The following is a 26,354-nucleotide window of genomic DNA, read 5'->3' on the forward strand; positions in this document are numbered from 1 at the left end:
CAGACCTCTCCCAGCAGGGGGCGCTGTGGGGAGCAGGGCAGGATCCCTGGCTGGGGGGGGGGGGGCTCCTGGTTACCCAGACGTCTCCCAGCAGGGCGCACTGTAAGATGCAGAGGGGGTGCTGACTGTGGGGATCTCTGGGAACATGCCCCCCTGGGGCGGGGTAGCTGCTGCACAGGGAGGCCCTGGGGCCAGTTACTCACAAGAGGACCCCATTTTCGAAGCAGATGTCGGTGAGCGTCCGGTCCACCAGCACCATCTCGGTGTCATAGATCTCCACGCCAAGCTGCAACAGGCAGAACACGGCACAGCGGTGCAGGTCTGGGCAGGAGGGAACCGGCCAGCATCAGAGAGAACCCCACCCCGCCGAGCCCTCCGCCAGGGCCCGGCCCCTCCACCTCCACAGTACCCCCAGCCCCACCCCTCACACTCACCTCCCTTATTTTTGAAATACTCCGTGTCCTTCCACATCAAGGGGATCCGGAGATCTGGGGAGGGAGGAGAGATGGGTGCAGCGGGGCTGGACTGGGAAAGCAACGAACCCACTGCACTGCCAGACAGCTGGGGAAGGCAACCAATGGGGGGGGGGAAGAGGCACAGAGTGCTCATGGGGTGGGCGCTGGGGGGCACAGGACAGGTCTGAATCACATTGCAGATTCGCTGGGCCTTTGAGTGACCCCCAAGCCGACCTCGGGGGCAGCTCCCTCCACCCCTCACTCTCAGCAGCTCCCTCCTCTTTTCCTGTCCTCTGCTGCTCCCCAGACCAAAGCTTAGGGCCAGAAGCACCCTAAATGCCCCCCAGAGATGCTGCCCGCTTGGGAGTCACCTTTCCCGGCTCTCCCAGACGGGCTCGAACTGACACTGAAACCCGCCATAGCTGGGCGCCTCTCCCCGGGGAGCTCCCCGTCTCCTGGGCAAGCTGGCACCCAAGGTGGGCGAACTCCCTGGAGCAGGGATGAGCGCACTGAAGGCAGGCAGAGAGCGGGGGCCGGTCTGCAGGGCCGGGACGCGGACGCGGGTCAGGAGGGTCCCAGGCCATTGACCCCGCAGCCCCCCACAGAACAGACTGAGCTGTGTTTGTGATGCTCTGGCACCACGTGCAGGGCCCCGAGGAGAGTGCGGCGCCCAGCTGGAGCACCAAGCCTTCGGGGCACGGGACGAGCTGGCCCAGTGGGCACGGCAGCACTCCTCCGCCAGCCCTCGACCCACAGGACCCCGCCACTAGCAGAGCCCCTGGGGAGCATGAGCAAGCGGGCAGCCAGCCACGGGGCGTCCTGGGCCTCGGACCGGGACCGCTGGGCCTTGGCGAGACTGGACCAGGATGCCCTCAGCCCCGGGCTCTGCTGCTGCCTCAAGCTGCAGAGTCCCATAGACCCAGTTGTCCCCACGGCCGCACCGTGGCAGCTCTGGTCCCAGCAGCCCTCGCAGCAGAAAGTGGCTCTGCTCATGAGCGAGTCTGCGGCCCAGCGGGAGGCATGGGGTGGGGCAGAGCAGAGGTTCCCATGTCCCAGGCCAGTCCCCCAACCACCAGAATACTGTGTGCCCCCCCCAAACCAGAACCCCTCCCCCTGCAAAGCAGCGGTCTTGCCCCCGGCCCCCGCTAAGGGCCTAGCCACCCTTCTGCAGGCTGAGGGCTCAACCCTCAGTGGGCCCCCTTGCGAGCTCCCTGGGGGAGATTCTCAGGGGGAAGGCAGGGGAGGGTGCACCCTGTGTCAGGGCTGCTCCCCGGAGCAGGGCCCTGCGCTGGGCCTGCCCTGCCCAGACTCACCGCAAGAGGATTCCTGCTCTCAGCCGATGTCCCAGCTCGGGGCTCCCAGGGGAGCTGCGGGGCCCTGGGCACCGGCTCTGGGAGCTGGCACCTCCCCAGCATTGGTACCAATCGCTCTCTGAGGGAGTTTGGTCTCTTTTCCTTGCAGACCTGCTGCCCCCGCCCCCCAGCCATGGGGCACAGACCCACTCCCCTTACCTGACACGCAGACCTTTCCCCTGCAGGGTAAGCGATCGTCCATGGGGCCAGCGTCCGAGGGGCTGCAGGGGAAGCACAGAGCTGTGACCAACATCCGGTGCCGCGTGGCTTCCCCACTCCCGCATCCCAGCGCCCCCCAGCCCCCATCCCCAGGTCCCTCTGCCCGCTCAGGGGCTCCTCACCGCCGGGCCGTCCGCTGCGCGACCTGCGCCTCTTTCATGCGCTGCAGCTCGGACATGTAGGCCATGATGCGGCTGTTGCAGACCAGAAGGCTCTTGGTTGCCTCCAGGGCCTGCTCCCGCTGCGTGCAGGCTGCCAGCAGCTTGCAGGTGCCTTCGCGCATCCGGAGCTCATGGTCAATCTTCTTCTGGATGTCCGTGTCCTGGGGAGACGGGAGGGGTCAGTGGGGCTGGAGGCACCAGGGGAGGGGAGATGGGGCCACTGAGGCTGGGGATAATGGGGGGGCAGGGCCAATGGGGCTGGTGGCACCAAGGGAGGTGGGGTGGGGGCCAGTGGAGCGGGGCCAGAGTTAATGGGGTCAGTGGGCACTGGGGGTGGGGTCCGGGGGGCTGTAGGCACCGGGGGTTTGGGGCATGAGTGGGCAAGGGAGGGGTAAGGCAGCTGTGTAAACCATGGGGAGGGGGAGGGGTTGGGGAGTAAACATGCAGAGCTGGACCATGCAGCACCTGGGGGCCAGGCCCACAAAGGTTCGGGAGGATTCTAGGGGTACCTGGGGCTGAATCCCAGAACCCCCCAGCTGGGGAGGCATCCCCCATGGGAGGGGCTGGGACACCCAGCCCTGGGGTTGGGGAGCTGCAAGCCCCGAGGGGTACGGATCACCCCGCAGATGGGCCAGGACGGAGCTAGGCCCTGCTGTCGGGTGTGCGGGCGGCTTGGGGGAGACGTCAGCCAACGGGGCCCCATGGCAGAGCAGCACAACCTGCCCAGCACAGACACAGCGGAGGGGCATGGCTGGCACAATGGGGCTCCTTGGGGGACTCAGGAGGCCACAGACCCTGCCCATACAGAGACAACATGTACAGTGCCCCCTTGCCCCCACAAGGAATTGAGCAACAGGCCCAGCCCCAGGCCACCCGGGCACACAACAGGACCCCAGCTGCCAGCTCAGGGGAACCACCCAGGGAGCCAGCATGGGGCACCCGTCACAGGGGCAGGGGTGGGGAGGGCACAGCGGGTCTGGAGCTGCAGCCATGTCAGAGCGAGGGGGGAGTCCACACCCAGGCTCCAGGGCAGGGCCCTGGGGTCAGGAAGGAACCCACCCCTTCTCCCAGGCAGCAGCTAAACTCCCATTGGAGAGCCCAGCCGTGGCAGGGCCAGGGCAGAGAGCGGAGGCAGGGATCCCAGGAAAGGCAGCCTGAAGCCGGCCACAGGGAGGGGCAGGGCCCAGCGTCCCAGGGCAGAGCTGGCAGGTCCCACGGGGGAGCCACAGGCTCCTGGAAACCAGCACAAGGGCTGGGAGGCGGGAGGAGGCTCCGGGAAGCAGCCCCAGGAGCCGCCTTGGCTAACCCAGAGCAGGGGGTGGCCTGGGCCCCTCCCAGCAGGAGGGCGGCGTGGAAGCCCCAACACAAAGACAGGACCAGGCTGGGGCCAACGCTGGGACTTGTCACCTGGGAGGGGTCTGGCCTCGGTGCCATGGCAGGGCCGGGCTGAGCAGCAGACGGACCCTTGTGCTCACCCAGTCTGACCCTGCAGACAGCCCAGGCCTGAGACCTGCCCCAAGTCACCCTGCAACAGAGTGCTCAGGAAATCAGCCAGTCTGGCTTGGGGATGGAGAATCCCCCAGGGGCTACGGGTCCGAGGGCTCATTGCTCACACCACTGCAAATGGCCCCCTTCTTGCCAGGCTGGCTACAACTCCCAGCCATTGCGGTGTGTCCGACCCTTCTCGGCTGGACAGAGCCGCCCATGCAGGTACCTGCAGCCGGGGATCAAGACAGTCCCAAGCCTGCTCTCCGTGACGCCAACTCGACTGATCTCCCAGAGTCTCTCGCTGTCGGGCAGGTTTCGAACCCTTCGGTCATTCCCGTGGCTCTTCTCTGACCCCTCCCCAATTTATCAACCCCTGTCCTGAACGGTGGGCGCCAGGCCTGGGAGCAGGATCCCAGCGGTGGTGGCATCATGGCCGGACACCGGCCGGGGCGGGGGGGGGCAAGGGACATGGGGGGCCCATTGGTCCCATCACGGGGGGGAAACTAGGAGGGCCCACTGGGTCAATGCCCCTGCACATGCCCCGCCCAGCCCCCATACGTGGCAATGGGGGAGCCACCTGCACAGAACCCATGGCCCTACATCCTGCAGCCCTACGTCCATAGGTGGGGCCTGGCAGACGCCCACTTTCCCCTGGAAGCAACATGGCCCAGACCTTGCCCTGTGCCAGGCAGGCAACCAGACCCTGCCCACACCTGCAGTCTCACGGGATGGGACAGGACCCGACCCAGGGAGGCGCGTGCGACCGACAGCGCCCAGCCGAGACACAGCACCCCTTCCCCCCACTCGCCCCGAGTCCACCAGGTCCTGGGCACCCCAGCGCCAAGCTCTAGTGGTGGTGGAAAACACAGCAGGCCGCAGGCCCCCACCACCCGCCAAAGCCTGCCCCCAACAGCAGAGTTGTGGGGGAGCAATTTTCTTCTTCACAAATCCTGTGCTGCCATCCGGAAATAAACACTGGTTGCTAAGCCACTATTCATCGGCCCCCGTTCCTCAGTCCCCTGCCAGCCCCCGGCACAGCTAGGAAATGCAGCAACCCAGGGCCGGAGAAAGAATTGGGGCCAGAGGTCCCATCTGTCTCTCCCCATTTCCTAAGTCACTGAGAAGAGGGTCGGGGTGGAGGGAGCCTGTAGGGCTGGAAGCAAGTCTAGACACTCCCCAGTTCCAGGTCACTGAGCACTCCCCACCCCATGACCCAGCACCCCACAGCAGCCCCAGTCCCAACAGGGTAACACCAGCTGCCCCGAGTCCCCAGAGCACCCATCCAGAAGAGCACCAACCCCCTCCCAGATGGACACTCCCCCCAGCGCGCCCCATAAGCCAGGCCTGCAGAGAACAGCTGCACAATCGCACCCCCAGAGGGTGAGCTGCCCTGATGAGAAACCAGCCCAGACACACCCAAGCTGCCTCATTCACCTCCCCATGGTGTTCACTCTGCACCCGTGGGAACACTTCCAGTATCACCCCCTTCAGTGACTGCCCTGCTGATCACGCCCAGCTCCCTTGGGGGCCATGGGGCCGCCAGGTGCTCTCACACTTTTTGCTGGGGGGATGAGGAATTCAAGCTCCTAGATTTAATGTCCCCCCATCTCTGTTGAAGAGGGGAGGAGAAAATCAGCCCCACCCCGGAGCCCTGTCTGCCCCTGGACACGGTGCCTACCTTGGAGCCGTGGGGGGGCTGCACCTTGGCACGAGCTTCCTCCCTGCTACACAGAGCAGGGCTGCAACCCCCCCAGGGCAACGCTGCCCCCCTCAGCTCCCGCTGGGCAAGAGACTCACGCCCACCTGCCTCAGCCGAGGGGTCGGGGCAGGGCACAGGCCCGTGAAACACACGTGCCATCACCCCGCAGCGCTCCAGGCACCGAGCCCCCACTTCCAGCAGCAGTGCGCCAGACGCTGGGAGAAAGGAACCCAACCGGCCAGCAGGCAAGACAGGCCTCCTCCCCGCCCGCGGGCACCACCCTGCTGCAAGGTGTGCCAACCCTCACCACACGCAAGGGCGGGCCCAAGGAGGCGTCTGCTCCAGCCCTGCCCAGGGCCCAGCCCAGCCCCTGCCCGCCAGGTGCCAACCTCCAGCCAGAGGTGATTCCCAGACTGCCAGGGATGGGCACAGGCTGAGCAGGCCCCTGGAGGAGATGCAGGGACGGCCCCACGCCAGGAACAGCCCCCGGGATCCAGCCCCAGCCAGGGCAGATCTGCTCCCCACTCCTGAGGCGCTGAGCCCTCCATGCTGGGGCAGGTGCAGGGCCTGGCAGACGCTCTTTCAGGCCTGCAGCGTGGCTGGGGGTGGAGTGGCATCCCCCCGCCCCATGGAGCCTGTAGATGCGTTCGTGCCCGTGTCCCCCTGGCCTTGCCCCATCTCCCCGCCAACCCGGTCTGGCTCTTCCATCCCTCTGCATCACCCCCAGCCTGCCTCTCTGGGTCTCGCCTGCCCCCCGAGCCCACCAGCCCAGCTCCCTCCCCGCAGCGTCTCAGCGGGCACCCCAGGTCTCCTTGGCACTCACTTTGCCGATCCTGCAGCTGTCCATGCTGGGAGCTCCCAGCTGCCTGCGGGCTCCCCCTCCTAGCCGCGTGCCCCCCGCATGCCAGCGCCCCGGCCCATCGCCTCCAGCCTGTGCACGGCTCCGGGGCCCGGCGGGCTCTGCAGCGCTGGCCTGGCGGCTGACGAAGGGCCAAGGAGAGCTGAGCAGTGCGATGCCAAGCTCCCTGCAGAGCCGACGCTGGGCGCAGGGGTGGGAGGGGGCCAGGGAGCCAGCAGGGGAAGGGGGATCAGCAGGAGCTGTTTCCCGGCAGCTTCAAGGCTGAGCCGGCGGCTCCAGCAATTCACACCGTGGAGAGCGCGGAGGAAACGGTGACATCACCAGCTGGCTATAAATAGCGGGGGGGGGGGGGGGGGGAAACAGCTGCACTGGCGATGGGGCTGGACAGCTGCCTCCTTTCCCAGGTGGGGGGGCACAGCTGCAGCAACCAGGGTGAAGCCAAGAGGGGGCAGCAGCTGCCTCCCACCCCCAGCTCAGGAGCATGGTGGGGAAAGTGAGGCAGGAGGCACTCCCCACCCCCACCCTGGTCAGAGGGAGCACCCACCCACCCACAGGATGGGCTTGCCTTGGAGATGGGGCCCCAAGACAAACACAGGGTGTCTGAGGGAACGGTTCCCCCACTCCCCGAGAAGCACGGCAGGGCAGGCAGGACAGTCTGGCCTTGCTCTGGGAGGGATGGCCAGGTGACGGTGTGGGGAGGGGTACTGGAGGACAGGGTGGGGGTGGGTCTCCCCCAGCTATGTGGGGCATGGCCTCTTGTGGGGCCAGAGCAGGTCCCCACCACTTGGTGCTGGCTAAGCCAGTTGTGTTTGGTCTCCTGCTGCCTGGGGCCCTGAGGTGATTAACAGCCGATTTGCTAATAGGATTGCTTGGTAAATCCGTGGGGGGGCAGGGGCGGGGGAGGGGCGGAGCTGGACAGACAGTGGGTTTCCCCCCTAGCCAGAGTCTCACCAATTCCACCCCTGCCCCGCAAGACAGCTCAGCAGAGGGTGCTCTCCCCCTGCAGGGCTGGATGGTCACGGGTTCAAATCCTCCCCTGGCTGGATCCTGGCTCCGAAACGACCCCCGCCCCAGCCCTGGGCAGGACACGGACACCAAATTGCAGGCCTGGAGAGAGTGCCCAGCCAAGGGCACCCAGGGGCTCCCCGAAGGCAGAGACACGGGAGGTAACACACAGCCCCTGGCGGCTGGCCAAGGCGGGGCTCCCTACTCTACACCCCGTCCCGGGGATCGCCAGCGACCCGGGAAGGGAAGAGCAGAGTGGATGGAGAGCCAAGGACGGGGCGAGGAGACGCTCCAGCAGCGCCCCAGGAGGGACTGCATGTGGACAGAGCGGGGAGGCACAAGATCCCTGCAGAGCTGGGAGGAGCAGCGTGGCACAGCTGGGGGGTGTGAATGGGGGACGAGGAGAGGAGAGGAGAGGAGAGGAGAGGGGGGCTGGATGGCAAGGGGGCTGGGGAAGCAAAGGATAATAATCTAGGATTAGGGGGCTCTGGCTCACAGGAAGCATTACACTAATCTGCTGCCCTGGGGAGGGGGAGACCCAGCCCCGGGGAGGGGGAGCAGCACCTGGCCGGGAGCGACTCAGCCCTGGGCGCCGGGAGACACCTTTGGGGGCAGGGGCACTTGGTGCTGACTGGGGCCGTGCGCCCCCTGCAGGCAGAGTGGGGGCCCAGCTCCTTGCCCTGCAGCGGGGACTCCCCCAGGCACACAGCTCCTGAGTGCGCCCCTCCACTGAGCCCCCACTGCCGAGGAGCTGCTCGGCCCCCCCGCCCCACTCTCCTGGATCCCCGGGCACCCCACTGGCTCACACACGCCCAGGGCGGCCGCCCCCTTCGCAGTCACAGGAGCTGATTAAAAGCAGCTTGGAGCACCAGCAGCCAGGACCCCCTCCCCCAGCCCGCAAGGGGAGAGAGCGGAGTCCCCACAGCCGCCAGCCCCTGGCTGCCAGTGTCCCCCACCCAGCAACGGGCACAGAGGGGAAGGGACGAGGCCCCAGTGACAGTGAGTCATGGCAGAGCTGGAAAATGAACCTCTGAGCCCTGGCTGCCAGCACCTCCTCCCGTGCTTCAACCTACCAGACCCCATTCCTCTCCCAGAGCCGGGGCCAGAACCCAGGAGTCCTGGCTCCCAGCACCTCCCCCACTGCTCCAACCTACCAGACCCCACTCCCCTCCCAGAGCCAGGACCAGGAAATGGTCCCAGGGGCTGGGTTTGCCCTGAGAGCAGGAAGCTGGTGACCAAAGCCTGCTGCAGCAGCTTCCTGGCAGTTTAGAGGGCGAGGGCCAGGCCCCGGCCTGCCCGCATGCTCTGTGCTGCTGCCCAGCTAAGGGATGCCCGGACACAACCCGGGTGCCATTCCCCATGGCTCTGTGCTCTCCCCGGGGCTAGAGTACTAAGGGCCAGGGGCGGCCCTGCGGAGACTACAGCTCCAGCCAGCACCAACCAGGCCAAGCAGCCGGCTGGAAAACAGGGTCTCCCCACGGGAGCAGACGCATTTGGGCGCATGCTTTGCCCAGGAGCACACACTGTCAGCCTGGTCTTTGCAGTCAGAGTCTGGTCCTGGCCCTTGCACCAGACCCCCTTCAAGATGCCATCTGCACACGAGCCCCTCACACCGGCACTGACCTGCATCCCTGCCAGGCTGCCCCACGGAGCCAGGCTGCACGCGCTGCCCCATGGATCCTGATACACGCAGGAGCCCACACAGCGCCCTGGAACCATGCCAGCCTACTTCTAATATTTCCCACAGTATTCTTGTCAGCAAGTTAAAGAAGTATGGGCTGGATGAATGCATTATAAGGTGGCTAGATTGTCGGGCTCAACGGGTAGTGATCAATGGCTCCATGTCTAGTTGGCAGCCGGTGTCAAGTGGAGTGCCCCAGGGGTCGGTCCTGGGGCCGGTTTTGTTCAATATCTTCATAAATGATCTGGAGGATGGTGTGGATTGCACTCTCAGCAAATTTGCGGATGATACTAAACTGGGAGGAGTGGTAGATACACTGGAGGGCAGGGATAGGATACAGAGGGACCTAGACAAATTGGAGGATTGGGCCAATAAAATCTGATGAGGTTCAACAAGGATAAGTGCAGGGTCCTGCACTTAGGACGGAAGAATCCAATGCACAGCTACAGACTAGGGACCGAGTGGCTAGGCAGCAGTTCTGCGGAAAAGAACCCAGGGGTGACAGTGGACGAGAAGCTGGAGATGAGTCAGCAGTGTGCCCTTGTTGCCAAGGCCAATGCCATTTTGGGATGTATAAGTAGGGGCATAGCGAGCAGATCGAGGGACGTGATCGTCCCCCTCTATTCGACATTGGTGAGGCCTCATCTGGAGTACTGTGTCCAGTTTTGGGCCCCCCACTACAAGAAGGATGTGGAAAAACTGGAGAGAGTCCAGCGAAGGGCAACAAAAATGATTAGGGGTTTGGAACACATGACTTATGAGGAGAGGCTGAGGGAACTGGGATTGTTTAGTCTGCGGAAGAGAAGAATGAGGGGGGATTTGATAGCTGCTTTCAACTACCTGAGAGGTGGTTCCAGAGAGGATGGCTCTAGACTATTCTCAGTGGTAGATGAGGACAGGACAAGGAGTAATGGTCTCAAGTTGCAGTGGGGGAAATTTAGGTTGGATATTAGGAAAAACTTTTTCACTAGAAGGGTGGTGAAACACTGAAATGTGTTACCTAGGGAGGTGGTAGAATCTCCTTTCTTAGAAGTTTTTAAGGTCAGGCTTGACAAAGCCCTGGCTGGGATGATTTAATTGGGGATTGGTCCTGCTTTGAGCAGGGGGTTGGACTAGATGACCTCCTGAGGTCCCTTCCAACCCTGATATACTCTACCCCAGCCAGGATCCCACACGCATTCCTGAGCTCACCGCCCACAGGGAGATGCATGCTGCAGGCTGACTGGGTAGTGGGAGTCCAGGGTGTCAGAACCCAGGAGTCCGGGCTTCCAGACCAGTGTTAATCACCTCACTGGGATCCCTCAGCACAAGCGTTCTGCTCCAGCGTGCCAGCCCGAGGCACCTGCTGCCTGCAGCCACGGGATGCAGGACGCTGCCCCCAGCAAAACCACCACCAGCAAAGTGCTCCAGGCATTTCAACATCCCAGCAGCCCCTTCCATGCCCGACAGCCCCGGCTCTGCCCTCGCTCGTCCCTGCAATAAGACTCAGCATGGGCTGGAGCTCAGCAAAGCCAGGCTGGCTCCCTGGACCCCTGACAGGGTAACCATGTGGTCTTGGCACCGACAGGCCACAGGGCTCCCAGGACGGGCACCCTGCCATGGCGAGTGCCAGGGTGAGATGCAGGAGCCGCCCCCAGCGCAGGCTGGGCACTGCAGGACACCTGCCAGGGGCACCACGGGAGCTGTACCTGCAGGCTGAGCGCTATCTGCCGGATGTACAACATGTTGAGGTCCTCCAGGATCCGAAGCCTGTCCTGCATCTCTGCAAACCTGTCCCTCGCCGTCGTGTCCATGGAACCCGCTACAGCCCCGGCCCGGCCCCGTCACTGGCAGCCCCAGTGCCCCTGTACAGGCACCTGCTCGCCAGGGCACAGCCAATGCCCATGTCCACCCCGCAGTCCCCGCTCTCCCCCGCCTGGAGGGTCAGGTGCAAGGTGCCTGCGAGCAGCACCCCGAGCTCTGCCCCGCTCTGGCCGAGCGGCACAGGACAGGGCTCCCCGATCTCACCCAGAGCCCTGGTGCAGCCTCTCCAGAGCAAGAGGGTACGTGGGGCGGGCTCGCTGCCTCCTCGCGTTCCCCCTGCCCCCGGCTGTCTCGTCAGCAGATTCCAGCCACCAGCCACGGGCCCAGCTGTGAAGAGAAAAGGCCCATTCATCCCAGCCCCAGTAATGTGCATTTTCCTCCCACAGAACAAGCAGCCAGTGTGCAGGGGCCAGAGCAGAGCCCCCCACTCGCAGCCCAGTGCCAGAGGGGGGGCAGAGCAGAGCCCCCCACTTGCAGCCCAGTGCCGGGGGGGACAGAACTCGTGGCAGCGCCCCCCCTTGCAGCCCAGTGCTGGGGGGGGGCAGGGCTCAGGGCAGTGCCCCCACTTCCAGCCCAGTGCTGGGGGGGGGCAGAGCAGAGCCCCCCACTTGCAGCCCAGTGCCGGGGGGGCAGGGCTCAGGGCAGCGCCCCCCCTTGCAGCCCAGTGCTGGGGGGGGCAGGGCTCAGGGCAGACCCCCCGCTCGCAGACCAGTGCCCCCCACTCGCAGCCCAGTGCCGGGGGGGGGGGCAGGGCTCAGGGCAGCGCCCCCACTCGCAGCCCAGTGCCGGGGGGGGGCAGGGCTCAGGGCAGCGCCCCCCGCTCGCAGACCAGTGCCCCCCACTTGCAGCCCAGTGCCGGGGGGGGCAGGGCTCAGGGCAGCGCCCCCCCTTGCAGCCCAGTGCTGGGGGGGGCAGGGCTCAGGGCAGACCCCCCGCTCGCAGACCAGTGCCCCCCACTCGCAGCCCAGTGCCGGGGGGGGGGCAGGGCTCAGGGCAGCGCCCCCACTCGCAGCCCAGTGCTGGGGGGGGCAGGGCTCAGGGCAGACCCCCCGCTCGCAGACCAGTGCCCCCCACTCGCAGCCCAGTGCCGGGGGGGGCAGGGCTCAGGGCAGCGCCCCCCACTCGCAGACCAGTGCCCCCCACTTGCAGCCCAGTGCCGGGGGGGCAGGGCTCAGGGCAGCACCCCCACTTGCAGCCCAGTGCCGGGGGGGCAGGGCTCAGGGCAGCGCCCCCACTTCCAGCCCAGTGCTGGGGGGGGGCAGAGCAGAGCCCCCCACTTGCAGCCCAGTGCCGGGGGGGGCAGGGCTCAGGGCAGACCCCCCGCTCGCAGACCAGTGCCCCCCACTTGCAGCCCAGTGCCGGGGGGGGGCAGGGCTCAGGGCAGACCCCCCGCTCGCAGACCAGTGCCCCCCACTTGCAGCCCAGTGCCGGGGGGGGGCAGGGCTCAGGGCAGACCCCCCGCTCGCAGACCAGTGCCCCCCACTTGCAGCCCAGTGCCGGGGGGGGCAGGGCTCAGGGCAGACCCCCCGCTCGCAGACCAGTGCCCCCCACTTGCAGCCCAGTGCCGGGGGGGGGGCAGGGCTCAGGGCAGCGCCCCCACTCGCAGCCCTGCAGACAGGTCAGGGCTCGGCCGACAGCACCGCGCACCGTGCCCCATTCGGGGGGGGGGAGAGCGCTGCCCCCCGGCTGGGCGATGCCCCCTCGTGCCGGCGGCCCCCCGCACAACCCGCCCCGTTACCTTCGCCTCCTCCAGGCGCCGGTTCCCCGCTGCCCGTGCCCCAGCCGGGCGGCCCCAGCCCGGCTCCCTCCCCGCCCAGCCCCCGCCCGGCTCGGGTTACAGGGGCGGCCCCTCCGCGCCGGGCTGCGGGGCCGGGCCAGAGCCCGCCGGCTCCAGCCATTGGCTGCCCCTCACCCGGGCCTCTGGCCCGGCCTCGCTGGGGGGAGCCCCGGGGGTCCGCGCTCAGCCTGGCTCGCGGGAGGGCCCCAGCTGGCGAGCGGGCGGCCGGAGCCCACGGGGATGGGCAGGGCGCGGCTGGGCGCCCGCATCCCCCCGCACGTGGAGGGGCCTGAGCCGCCCGGGCCCTGCAGGGGGCGCCCGGCCCGGCCCGGCCCGGCCCGGGGCTCCCCCTTCTGGTGCAGAGCGGCCCTGGCAGGGGCTCGCCCAGAGCCACGCGGCCACGTCGTGGCAGAGCGGAGGGGGGAGCCGCCTGCGCCCGGCAGGGAGACGCCCTGGCCTGCGGGGCCCCCGGGCTGGGAGCGGGGGCAGGGCCACGGGGGGAGCTGTGCCCAGCACACACGACGGAGCAGCAGCCCACGGAGCCCATAGCCGCGGAAACTGGGGGCGCTGCAGCACCCTGGGGCCCCGGCTGCCGGCCCAGCACCCAGGGCTTTGCTCCCAGCCTCAGGTCGGGGGCGGGGGGCCCCCCCCACTCCAGCTCCCCTGGCGCTGTCTGGCCCACGCCTGGCCCTGGCCCACCCCCTCCAGCAGCCTCCATGCCCAGCCTTCGCCAGGGGGCTGCGTACCCAGCCGAGTCCTGGGGCAGCACAGAGGGGCCAGGCGGGGAATCCACTGAACCCAGGACCGGCGAGACAGGGCCCATCCTACCACCTGAACCCAAGGCCCAGCCCGCACGCTGTCGCTTCCCTATGCAGGGCTGATGGATCCAGATGGGAAACGGCCCCCCTGTCAGTGCCCAGGCACGGCCCCCTACCCTCCCCAATACGACACGGTGTCCAGACAGCCCCAACCCCCCGACAGCGCTCAGCACACAGACAGCCCCCAAGCCCCAAGGGGATGCTCAACACCCAGAAGGCGCCCGTGCCCCAAGGTGATGCCCGGAGCCCAGATGGTTCCCCTTCCCCAAGAGGGCACTCGGTGCCCAGATAGCTCCCAACGCCACCCAAATAACGCTTGGCACCCAGACAGTGCCCCTATGCCCCAGAAAATGCTCAGCGCCCAGTCCCCCCCCCATCCCGAGATGACGCTCAGCGCCCAGCCTGCCCTCTCTCCTCCTAAAACACTTGGTGCCCACACACGGCACCTTCCCGCCAGGCATGTTCAGCGCTCACATGGGGCACCCACCCCCAGGACTCTTGGCGCTTACACGGGGCTGAATGTTTGGCACCCAGCCCCACCCCAAACACTCAGGGCTCAGGCGCGGCCAGCTCTAGCCAGGCTCCAAGTGGGACAGGTCTTGTTGGACCAAAGCCCCTCCCCCTGCCCAAATTGCCCCCAGAGCCAGCGCAGTTGTCAGAGACTCCGTGCAACAGGCTCCCAGATGCGTCTGGTGCCATCCGCTGGGGGCAGCTGCAGGTTCCAAGCACTCCGAGGGCACCCCCGTGGCGTGGCCCAGAGCCACCGGGCAGGGGGAGGGGATGGCGCTTCCCAGGGACCAGCAGGGATGTGAGAGCTCCTGACGGGCAGGAACGGTCTTGCCAGGCCACTCCACCTTGCCTGGGCTTCGTGCCAGCCCACAGGCCCCCATCCTCCCCCTCTAGGCACCAAGGAGGCAGATGCTGCTCCAGGCGGGTCTGTGAACGAGAGCCCCAGCCAGACCAGGTTCCTGGCACCCCAGACCTAGCACGCTCGGCCCTAAGCAACCTGCCAGGAGCCCCCACAGCATCCCCAGCCCATCGGCACCGCACACGGCTCTGGGGACACAACAGGGCACGTAGCCCCCCTCCATGCCACTGTCAGGCTGCCTTAAATCCACTGTGGTCAACCACCCATGAGAAGGAGGCCCTTGAGGAATTCCACCAGGATTTCAACAATTTCCACCCCACCATCAACCTCAGCCTGGGCCAGTCCACATAAGAGGTCCACTTCCTGGACACTACAGTACTAATAAGCGATGGTCACATAAACACCACCCTATACCGGAAACCAACTGACCGCTATTCCTACCTACATGCCTCCAGCTTTCATCCAGACCACACCACACGATCCATTGTCTACAGCCAAGCTCTGCGATACAACCGCATTTGCTCCAACCCCTCAGACAGAGACAAACACCTACAAGATCTCTATCAAGCATTCTTACAATGCATGATCATTGCAGAGCCCTAGAGGGCAGGTGCGTGCAGGGGTCTGGACACAGAGAATGGCCGACACCCTGTTTCCTGGCAACTGATGGCCTGGGCCCTTCCCCCCTGCAAGGTGAGAGCTAAAGGGTTGGAGAACAAAGGAATCAGGTGACCTCCTGGCCCAGGAAAGGGACAAAGCCCAGAGGAGGAGGGGCTGGAGGGAGTTTCAGTTTGGGGCTGGCTGGAGACATGGAGTGAAGGGCAGACGTGGTTGTCTGGTTCCCTGCCCCCCAAAATGGACCCAACTGAGGGGTCTGGTTCTCTGCACCTGCAAGCTCTGTGTTAGACCATGTTCCTGTCGTCTAATAAACCTCTGTTTTAGTGGCTGGCTGAGAGTCCTGCGGAAAAGGACCTAGGGGTTACAGTGGACGAGAAGTTGAATATGAGTCAACAGTGTGCCCTTGTTGCCAAGAAGGCCAATGGCATTTTGGGATGTATAAGTAGGGGCATTGCCAGCAGATCGAGGGACATGATCGTCCTCCTCTATTCGACATTGGTGAGGCCTCATCTGGAGTACTGTGTCCAGTTTTGGGCCCCCCACTACAAGAAGGATGTGGAAAAACTGGAGAGAGTCCAGCGAAGGGCAACAAAAATGATTAGGGGTCTGGAACACATGACTTATGAGGAGAGGCTGAGGGAACTGGGATTGTCTAGTCTGCAGAAGAGAAGAATGAGGGGGAATTTGATAGCTGCTTTCAACTACCTGAGAGATGGTTCCAAAGAGGATGGTTCTAGACTATTCTCAGTGATAGCAGATGACAGAACAAGGAGTAATGGTCTCAAGTTGCAGTGGGGGAGGTTTAGGTTGGATATTAGGAAAATCTTTTTCACTAGGAGGGTGGTGAAACACTGGAATGCGTTACCTAGGAAGGTGGTGGAATCTCCTTCCTTAGAAGTTTTTAAGGTCAGGCTTCACAAAGCCCTGGCTGGGATGATTTAATTGGGGTTGGTCCTGCTTTGAGCAGGGGGTTGGACTAGATGACCTCCTGAGGTCCCTTCCAACCCTGATATTCTAGGATTCTATGATTCTACAGTGCCACAAGGACTCCTCATTGTTTTTAGAAATTAAAAGGTACAGCGCCAAAAGTGAAATCCCTCCAAGCTGCATGGAAACTTTTTAAAGACAGTATAATATAGGCTCAACTTAAATGTATATCTCAAATTAAAAAACACAGTACGAGAACCAAAAAAGTGCCACAGTGGCTAAACAACAAAGTAAAAGAAGCAATGAGAAGTAAAAAGGCATCCTTTAAGAAGTGGAAGTTAAATCCTAGTGAGGAAAATAGAAAGGAGCATAAACTCTGGCAAATGAAATGTAAAAATATAATTAGGAAGGCCAAAAAAGAATTTGAAGAACAGCTAGCCAAAGACTCAGAAAGTAATAGCAAAAAAAATTTTAAGTACATCAGAAGCAGGAAGCCTGCTAAACAACCCATGGGGCCACTGGACGATCAAGGTGCTAAAGGAGCACTCAAAGACAATAAAGCCATTGTGGAGAACCTAAATGAATTCTTTGCCTTGGTCTTCATGGCTGAGGATGTGAGGGAGATTCCCAAACCTGAGCCAGTCTTTTTAGGTGACAAATCTGAGGAACTGTCCCAGATTGAGGTGTCATTAGAGGAGGGTCTGGAACAAATTGATAAACTAAACAGAAATAAGTCACCAGGACCAGATGGTATCACCCAAGAGTTCTGAAGGAACTCAAATGAGAAATTGCAGGGCTACTAACTGCCATCTGTAACCTATCATTGAAATCAGTTTCTGTACCAAACGACTGGAGGAGAGCTAATGTGACACCAATTTTTAAAAAGGTGATTCCAGCAATTACAGGCCAGTAGGCCTGACTTCAGTACCTGGCAACCTGGTTGAAACTATAGTAAAAAACAAAACTGTCAGACACAGATGAATGTTCTCTCCACAGGTACCCTTGCGGAGAGTGGACCAGATGATATGTCTGGGGGGAGAAAGCAGAAGGAGACTCCGCTGGTTGGAAGGCATGAGATGCACTGTCCTGAGATGAGGGGTTCCACGACCGCCACTTCCAAGAGAAGGAGGCGGGTGGTGGTGGTCGGGGACTCTCTACTCCGGGGGACTGAGTCATCTATCTGCCGCCCTGATCGGGAAAACAGAGAAGTCTGCTGCTTGCCGGGGGCTAAGATTCACGATGTGACGGAGAGACTGCCAAGACTCATCAAGCCTTCGGATCGCTACCCCTTCCTGCTTCTCCACGTGGGCACCAATGGTACTGCCAAGAATGACCTTAAGCGGATCACTGCGGACTACGTGGCTCTGGGAAGAAGGATAAAGGAGTTTGAGGCGCAGGTGGTGTTCTCGTCCATCCTCCCCGTGGAAGGAAAAGGCCTGAGTAGGGACCGTCGAATAGTGGAAGTCAACGAATGGCTACGCAGGTGGTGTCGGAGAGAAGGCTTTGGATTCTTTGACCATGGGATGGTGTTCCATGAAGGAGGAGTGCTGGGCAGAGACGGGCTCCACCTTACGAAGAGAGGGAAGAACATCTTTGCGAGCAGGCTGGCTAACCTAGTGAGGAGGGCTTTAAACTAGGTTCACCGGGGGAAGGAGACCAAAGCCCTGAGGTAAGTGGGAAAGCGGGATACCGGGAGGAAGCACAGGCAGGAATGTCTGTGAGGGGAGGGCTCCTGCCTCATACTGAGAATGAGGGGCGATCAGCAGGTTATCTCAAGTGCTTATATACAAATGCACAAAGCCTTGGAAACAAGCAGGGAGAACTGGAGGTCCTGGTGACATCAAGGAATTATGACGTGCTTGGAATAACAGAGACTTGGTGGGATAACTCACATGACTGGAGTACTGTCATGGATGGTTATAAACTGTTCAGGAAGGACAGGCAGGGCAGAAAAGGTGGGGGAGTCGCACTGTATGTAAGGGAGCAGTATGACTGCTCAGAGCTCCGGTACGAAACTGCAGAAAAACCTGAGTGTCTCTGGATTAAGTTTAGAAGTGTGAGCAACAGGAGTGATATAGTGGTGGGAGTCTGCTATAGACCACCGGACCAGGGGGATGAGGTAGATGAGGCTTTCTTCCGGCAGCTCGCGGAAGCTACTAGATCGCACGCCCTGGTTCTCATGGGTGACTTTAATTTTCCTGATATCTGCTGGGAGAGCAATACAGCGGTGCATAGACAATCCAGGAAGCTTTTTGGAAAGCGTAGGGGACAATTTCCTGGTGCAAGTGCTAGAGGAGCCAACTAGGGGGGGCGCTTTTCTTGACCTGCTGCTCACAAACCGGGTAGAATTAGTGGGGGAAGCAAAAGTGGATGGGAATCTGGGAGGCAGTGACCATGAGTTGGTTGAGTTCAGGATCCTGACGCAGGGAAGAAAGGTAAGCAGCAGGATACGGACCCTGGACTTCAGGAAAGCAGACTTCGACTCCCTCAGGGAACGGATGGCCAGGATCCCCTGGGGGACTAACTTGAAGGGGAAAGGAGTCCAGGAGAGCTGGCTGTATTTCAAGGAATCCCTGTTGAGGTTACAGGGACAAACCATCCTGATGTGTGGAAAGAATAGTAAATATGGCAGGCGACCAGCTTGGCTTAACGGTGAAATCCTAGCGGATCTAAAACATAAAAAAGAAGCTTACAAGAAGTGGAAGGTTGGACATATGACCAGGGAGGAGTATAAAAATATTGCTCGGGCATGTAGGAATGAAATTAGGAGGGCCAAATCGCACCTGGAGCTGCAGCTAGCGAGAGATGTCAAGAGTAACAAGAAGGGTTTCTTCAGGTATGTTGGCAACAAGAAGAAAGCCAAGGAAAGTGTGGGCCCCTTAATGAATGAGAGAGGCAACCTAGTGACAGAGGATGTAGAAAAAGCTAATGTACTCAATGCTTTTTTTGCCTCTGTCTTCACGAACAAGGTCAGCTCCCAGACTGCTGCGCTGGACATCACAACATGGGGAATAGATGGCCAGCCCTCTGTGGAGAAAGAGGTGGTTAGGGACTATTTAGAAAAGCTGGACGTGCACAAGTCCATGGGGCCGGACGAGTTGCATCCGAGAGTGCTGAAGGAATTGGCGGCTGTGATTGCAGAGCCATTGGCCATTATCTTTGAAAACTCGTGGCGAACCGGGGAAGTCCCAGATTACTGGAAAAAGGCTAATGTAGTGCCAATCTTTAAAAAAGGGAAGGAGGATCCTGGGAACTACAGGCCAGTCAGCCTCACCTCAGTCCCCGGAAAAATCATGGAGCAGGTCCTCAAAGAATCAATCCTGAAGCACTTACATGAGAGGAAAGTGATCAGGAACAATCAGCATGGATTCACCAAGGGAAGGTCATGCCTCACTAATCTAATCACCTTCTATGATGAGATTACTGGTTCTGTGGATGAAGGGAAAGCAGTGGATGTATTGTTTCTTGACTTTAGCAAAGCTTTTGACACGGTCTCCCACAATATTCTTGTCAGCAAGTTAAAGAAGTATGGGCTGGATGAATGCACTATAAGGTGGCTAGAAAGTTGGCTAGATTGTCGGGCTCAACGGGTAGTGATCAATGGCTCCATGTCTAGTTGGCAGCCGGTGTCAAGTGGAGTGCCCCAGGGGTCGGTCCTGGGGCCGGTTTTGTTCAATATCTTCATAAATGATCTGGAGGATGGTGTGGATTGCACTCTCAGCACATTTGCGGATGATACTAAACTGGGAGGAGTGGTAGATACGCTGGAGGACAGGGATAGGATACAGAGGGACCTAGACAAATTGGAGGATTGGGCCAAAAGAAATCTGATGAGGTTCAATAAGGATAAGTGCAGGGTCCTGCACTTAGGACGGAAGAACCCAATGCACAGCTACAGACTAGGGACCGAATGGCTAGGCAGCAGTTCCGCGGAAAAGGACCTAGGGGTGCCAGTGGACGAGAAGCTGGATATGAGTCAGCAGTGTGCCCTTGTTGCCAAGAAGGCCAATGGCATTTTGGGATGTATAAGTAGGGGCATTGCCAGCAGATCGAGGGACGTGATCGTCCTCCTCTATTCGACATTGGTGAGGCCTCATCTGGAGTACTGTGTCCAGTTTTGGGCCCCCCACTACAAGAAGGATGTGGAAAAACTGGAGAGAGTCCAGCGAAGGGCAACAAAAATGATTAGGGGTCTGGAACACATGACTTATGAGGAGAGGCTGAGGGAACTGGGATTGTCTAGTCTGCAGAAGAGAAGAATGAGGGGGGATTTGGTAGCTGCTTTCAACTACCTGAGAGGTGGTTCCAAAGAGGATGGTTCTAGACTATTCTCAGTGATAGCAGATGACAGAACGAGGAGTAATGGTCTCAAGTTGCAGTGGGGGAGGTTTAGATTGGATATTAGGAAAATCTTTTTCACTAGGAGGGTGGTGAAACACTGGAATGCGTTGCCTAGGGAGGTGGTGGAATCTCCTTCCTTAGAAGTTTTTAAGGTCAGGCTTGACAAAGCCCTGGCTGGGATGATTTAATTGGGGATGGGTCCTGCTTTTGATCAGGGGGTTGGACTAGATGACCTCCTGAGGTCCCTTCCAACCCTGATATTCTATGATTCTATGAATGTAATTTGTTGGGGAAGAGTCAACATGTTTTTTTGTAAAGGGAAATCATGCCTCACCAATCTACTAGAATTCTTTGAGGGGGTCAACAAGCATGTGGACAAGGGGGATCCAGTGGATACAGTGTACTTAGATTTTCAGAAAGCCTTTGACAAGGTCCCTCACAAAAGGCTCTCAAGCAAAGTAAGCAGTCATGGAATAAGAGGGATAGTCCTCTTATGGATTGGTAACAGGTTAAAAGATAGGAAACAATGGGTAGGAATAAATGGTCAGTTTTCAGAATGGAGAGGTAAATAATGGTGTCCCCTAGGGGTCTGCACTGGGACCAGTCCTATTCAAGATATTCATAAACGATCTGGAAAAAGGGGTAAACAGTGAGGTGGCAAAATATGCAGATGATACAAAACTACTCAAGATAGTTAAGTCCCAGGCAGACTGTGAAGAGCAACAAAAGGATCTCTCAAAACTGGGTGACTGGGCAACAAAATCGCAGATGAAATTCAATGTTGATACATGCAAAGTAAAGCACATTGGAAAACATAAGCCCACTATAAACATAAAATGATGGGGTCCAAATTAGCTGTTACCACTCAAGAAAGATCTTAGAGTCGTTGTGGGGAGTTCTCTGAAAACATCCACTCAATGTGCAGCGGCCGTGAAAAAGTGAACAGAATGTTGGGAATCATTAGGAAAGGGATAGATAATAAGACAGAAAATATCATGTTGCCTCTGTATAAATCTATGGTGCGCACACGTCTTGAATATTGTGTGCAGATGTGGTCGCCCCATCTCAAAAAAGATATATTGGAATTGGAAAAGGTTCAGAAAAGGGCAACAAAAATTATTAGGGGTATGGAACGATTAGAGGAGAGATTAATAAGACTTGGACTTTTCAGCTTGGAAAAGTGACGGCTAAGGGGAGATATGATTGAGGTCTATAAAATCATGACTGGGTGGAGAAAGTAAATAAGGAAGTGTTGTTTACTACTTCTCATAACACAAGAACTAGGGGTCACCAAATGAAATTAATAGGCAGAATCTTTAAAACACACAAAAGGAAGTATTTCTTCACACAACCCACAGTCAACCTGTGGAACTCCTTGCCAGAGGATGTTGTAAAGGCCAAGGGTATAACAGGGGTCAAAAAAGAACTAGATAAGTTCATGGAGGATAAGTCCACCAATAGCTATTAGCCAGGATGGGCAGGAATGGCGTCCATAACCTCTGTCTGCCAGAAGCTGGGAATGGGCGACAGGAGATGGATCACTTGATGATTCCCTGTTCTGTTCATTCCCTCTGGGGCACCTGGCCCTGGCCACTGTTGGAAGACAGGACTCTGGGCTAGATGGACCTTTGGTCTGACCCAGTCTGGCCGTTCTTAGGTTCTTATGAGGGGGACCTGATTTAGTGTTATCCCCAAAACACAATTCATCCGACTGATCGTGGACATTTAACAAGTCTCTCAATGGGGTGGGCTGAGCAGGAGCGTTGGGCTGGGCTGTTCTCTGGTTTGTGGAACTAATATGAGTGTTTTTAGGTGGCGGGTGCAGGGCCAAGGCGGGCCCCTGGTGCTGGGGGCAGGCCAGGGTTGGCTGGTGGGGACAAGGCCAGGGTAGTGCCGTCAGCGTCAGCGTGGGATTGCTGGGGTCAGGTGAGAGAGAGGCTGCGGCTCGCTGGGGGACAGGGGGGCATTAGCCTTCAGAAGTGTCAGTCCCAGCCTTGCCCTAGGCAGCACAGCGGGAATTCCCAGCTCCAGGAGAGAACAGGGCCTTTGTTCCAGCTGCTGCCAGGTACAGCTCCCCTGGGAGAGGAGCAGGCTGGAGAAGGAGCTGGAGTTAACCCTTTCCATGCACAGGGCTGGGCATGGTGCTAGACTGCCTGGGGACCCTCCAGCGTGAAGGGGAGAACCTGGAACCCAGCACCATTCCCTGGGGGTGCAGCAAGTCCTTTGTGACCCAGGTGTCTTTCTGCTTCCGCCCCACCCCCCGACCCCGGGAGGGGAGCAGGGGATGGGCAGGTGACTCAGGCCTGGTCTACACTAGGAAATCAGGTTGGTTTAATTCCACCACTGCGGGGTGGGGAAATCCCCAAGCGGTGTAATTCAGCCAACCTGAGTCCCTGGGTGGCCAGTCCTGGGTGATGGAAGAACTCGGCCGTGGAGCCGGCTGCTGCCTCCTGGGAGGTGGATTAACTGCACCCACAGGAGAGCCCCTCCTTCCCCACGGGGCAGGCAGTGCCACACTGAGACGCTGCAGCACCCTAAGGTGGACCAGGCCTCGGTGCCCCGCATGCCGGCAGACGGCTGCTCCCACCCCAGAGCATGCACAGGGTTGGGGAGACTCCTGGGCTGAGGAGTGTGCCCTGTAAGCAGCCTCAGCCTCCCCTCACAGAGCCCAGACACCCGGCCTGGCTTGGCCACCCATGGACCCGCCTCAAGGTGAGGCTGCAGAGGCAGGCAGCCCCCAGCAGCAGCCCCTCGGCATGTGGGGAGCAGCAGCAGTCAGACGCTAGGTGCCCATGGCCCAGCTGGGAGCTAGAGGAGCCTGCAGAGGCCCATGGTCGGGGACCCACGGGCACTTCCTGGGGAACATACTTTTGCTAATAGGGATGGGAAGTGGGGGGGAGCAGAGGGCTCTGCCGATGACCCTGCACCCCCCGGCCCCGCGGGGCTGGCTGACACTCAGAGGGAACGAGGATGCTCTGCAGCCAGGCACAGGGTGGGCACGGACTCCTCATCTGTGGGGCCACAAGCGGCACTGGAAAGACTTACCAGGGATGCAGGGCAGGAACCCAGGCTGGGGCATTGCCATAGTCTCCCTGCAGCCCTTTCCCTCCCCAGAGCCTGCCAGCTGGGGGTGGATTTCTCAGCGTGACCCAGCATGACTCGCAGGCAGGACTCAGCTCTGAGCCACCCATGGGCCCTCCAGCCACAACCAGTCCAGGCATGGCTTCCCCAGGAGCTGAGCTGGGTGGGGCATGCACCCCATGGGATTGGTTTCCACCAGTCTGATTCGCTCAGCAAGCCCCATGCCCCAGGGGGTGGTGCCCTGTGCTGCCATGCAGGGACCTGGGTGCAGAGCTAGGCCTGGGGCTCCAGAGGGGCGGTACCTTGTGCTGCCATGCGGGGAGCTGGGGTGGGGGGGGTGCAGAGCCAGACCTGGGCCCCCACTGGGGCCCAGGTTTCAGTCCTAGATCTCGCCCCTGCGGCTGGGGATGCTGGGCCCAGCACTATGCCGCTTGCAGCTTGCTCTGCGCTCCCTGAGTCTGCAGCGGCTCAGTGCCCCTGTGTGACACCGACAAGCCAGGAACCCCACCAGCCAGAGCCCACCCCCAGGGGCCCCCTAAGAACCCTGCCCCCAGAGTCACTGACCAGGCCTGGCAGAGAGGGGTTGGGTTTGAAATCCCACACGTCCCAGAGAGAGATGGGAGGCCTGGCCCAGCTCAGCCTGACTCCAGCAGAGAGAAGTGGCTTGCCCAGGGTCACACAGCCAGGCAACGGAAGGGCCAGGAGGAGAACCCAGGAGTCCTGACTCCCAGTCCCACCCTCTCCTTGTTATAGGACTATAACAGGGTTTAAAAGAGAACTGGATAAATTCATGGAGGTTAAGTCCATGAAAGGCTATGAGCCAGGATGGGTAAGGAAGGGTGTCCCTGGCCTCTGTTTGTCAGAGGGTGGAGATGGATGGCAGGAGAGAGATGGCAGGAGAGAGTCATGACCTGTTAGGTTCACTCCCTCTGGGGCACTTGGCCCTGGCCACTGGCGGTGGACAGGACACTGGGCTGGATGGACCCTTGGTCTGACCCAGTCTGGCCGCTCTTATGTTCTCCCTCCTAGCACCCCTCAAGCGGCAGCTCGGCTTCACCTCTCACCGTCTCAGAGGGGCACCGTCGGCACCCCGCCCCGCAGGAGGCAGAGCGCCGTGCCTGGGGGGCAGCCACCTCCCCCCAGCTGCCAACAGGGGGCACTGCCATCACGGCAGCACAGCTGACCCCCAGCGGGGACCCCACACGGCAAGCCAGTGACACCCCTCGCCGGGGGGCCAGCCCCCTGCCAATCCCCGGCTGGCTTCTTGCCCAGTTAGAGCAAGTTAAACGGCCTTGAAGTCAGCAAGAAACCCAGTTTTCCGGTCCCATGGCCAGCGGCCACTGGGGCATGGCCTCAGCAGGTCTGGCTTGGCCAGCGGGTGGGTGGGGCTCTGGAGGGGGCGCTCTGCTCTCCCCTCCCCGTCAGCGCTGACCCCAATGCTCCAGCGAGGCGCTGCAGGGTGGGGGGTCAGCAGGGGGAGCACCTCAGTCTCTCCACGCGCGGCAGGCCACTCGCTCAGACTGGAGAGGGTGGACGAGGGGCTCCTGGGCCTCGGATGGAAAGAGGAGGGTCAGGTGGGGGGGAATCTATCCCCCCACTTTAAGCGGTGCTCTGCAGACCCAGCTGACCCCAGCAACCCAGACTGTGGGGCAGGGACAGGGAGCTCCGTAGGGGGCGCTCTCCCCTGGCAGTGCTCCCCCAATGCTCAGCGCTGCACTAGGGGGCTGTGGGGCAGGGGGCTCTCTAGGGGGCGCTCTCCCCTGGCAGTGCTGACCCCAATGCTCAGCGCTGCACTAGGGGGCTGTGGGGCAGGGACAGGGGGCTCTCTAGGGGGGGCTCTCCCCTGGCAGTGCTGACCCCAATGCTCAGCGCTGCACTAGGGGGCTGTGGGCTCTCTAGGGGGCGCTCTCCCCTGGCAGTGCTGACCCCAATGCTCAGCGCTGCACTAGGGGGCTGTGGGGCAGGGACAGGGAGCTCCGTAGGGGGCGCTCTCCCCTGGCAGTGCTGACCCCAATGCTCAGCGCTGCACTAGGGGGCTGTGGGGCAGGGACAGGGAGCTCCGTAGGGGGCGCTCTCCCCTGGCAGTGCTGACCCCAATGCTCAGCGCTGCACTAGGGGGCTGTGGGGTAGGGGGCTCTCTAGGGGGCGCTCTCCCCTGGCAGTGCTGACCCCAATGCTCAGCGCTGCACTAGGGGGCTGTGGGGTAGGGGGCTCTCTAGGGGGCGCTCTCCCCTGGCAGTGCTGACCCCAATGCTCAGCGCTGCACTAGGGGGCTGTGGGCTCTCTAGGGGGCGCTCTCCCCTGGCAGTGCTGACCCCAATGCTCAGCGCTGCACTAGGGGGCTGTGGGGCAGGGACAGGGAGCTCCATAGGGGGCGCTCTCCCCTGGCAGTGCTGACCCCAATGCTCAGCGCTGCACTAGGGGGCTGTGGGGTAGGGGGCTCTCTAGGGGGCGCTCTCCCCTGGCAGTGCTGACCCCAATGCTCAGCGCTGCACTAGGGGGCTGTGGGGTAGGGGGCTCTCTAGGGGGCGCTCTCCCCTGGCAGTGCTGACCCCAATGCTCAGCGCTGCACTAGGGGGCTGTGGGGCCACAACAACGTCTGTTTGGGGAGCCCCAAAAGCCCAGGGAGGGTCCCTCAAACTTCCCGGCCCCAGAGCTGCCCAGGCCGGCAGCGGCAGCCCCCGGGCCGGAGCGTGGCGCCGACGCAGGTGAGAGCTGGAGACCGGGGGAGGAGGAGGCGGAGACGGGCGAGGCGCAGGGAGAAGCGGGGGACCCCGGCGCCCCCCGGGTGTTGGAGGCAGCGCGGGTTCGGGGCTGGCGGGGGCGATTCCTACCTGGGGGGTGTCCCCGAGGAGGCTGAGCCTGAAGCGGCCCCTCCGGATCTCCATCTCCAGGGCTGAGCCCCGCGCCACGGTCACTCGGCTCCGGTGGTTCCGGCAGAACATCCTGGCGCAGCCGGGACCGACCCGGTCCAAATCTCTGGGGGATCGGAGCCGCCGCGGTCTGGGTTGCAACCCACAGCGGGTGGGCGAACGGGGAGCCTGCGGTCCCGATTCCGATCGTGCTACCCCGGCCCGGTCCCCACTGGTTCGGTTCCGAGCTCACTGCCCCGGGCCGGACCTGCGCGCTCAGTCCCAGGTCCACTCCCGATTCCCAAGGGAAAGTTCACTCTCGGCTCAAAACTTCGAGTCAAACTCCTCCC

General features: G+C 61.4%; 1 protein-coding gene across 6 annotated transcripts in view; it reads right to left on the reverse strand.

Moving 5' to 3' along the window:
* Nucleotides 1-26,354, reverse strand: part of RTKN (rhotekin) — a gene marked incomplete at its 3' end in the record, with an annotated part of 32,622 nt that extends 6,268 nt beyond the window's left edge. The window contains exons 1-6 of one of the 6 annotated variants that reach the window (XM_084626195.1): nt 12,461-12,607; nt 10,927-11,049; nt 2,149-2,348; nt 1,967-2,028; nt 435-488; nt 204-321 (exon numbers count right to left, since the gene is read on the reverse strand). In XM_084626195.1, coding sequence (XP_084482321.1) covers nt 204-321; nt 435-488; nt 1,967-2,028; nt 2,149-2,309 — 395 coding nt within the window. In that variant the 5' untranslated portion in view covers nt 2,310-2,348; nt 10,927-11,049; nt 12,461-12,607. Of the gene's footprint in view, nt 1-203; nt 322-434; nt 489-1,966; nt 2,029-2,148; nt 2,349-6,197; nt 6,450-10,607; nt 11,050-12,460; nt 12,608-25,986 lie in introns of those variants that run through there. The other 5 variants (XM_084626194.1, XM_084626193.1, XM_084626192.1 and 2 more) reach the window with 5 other exon arrangements.

This window comes from Lepidochelys olivacea, assembly GCF_965140295.1.
Source record: "Lepidochelys olivacea isolate rLepOli2 genome assembly, chromosome: 4".
NCBI classification, from domain to species: domain Eukaryota; kingdom Metazoa; phylum Chordata; order Testudines; family Cheloniidae; genus Lepidochelys; species Lepidochelys olivacea.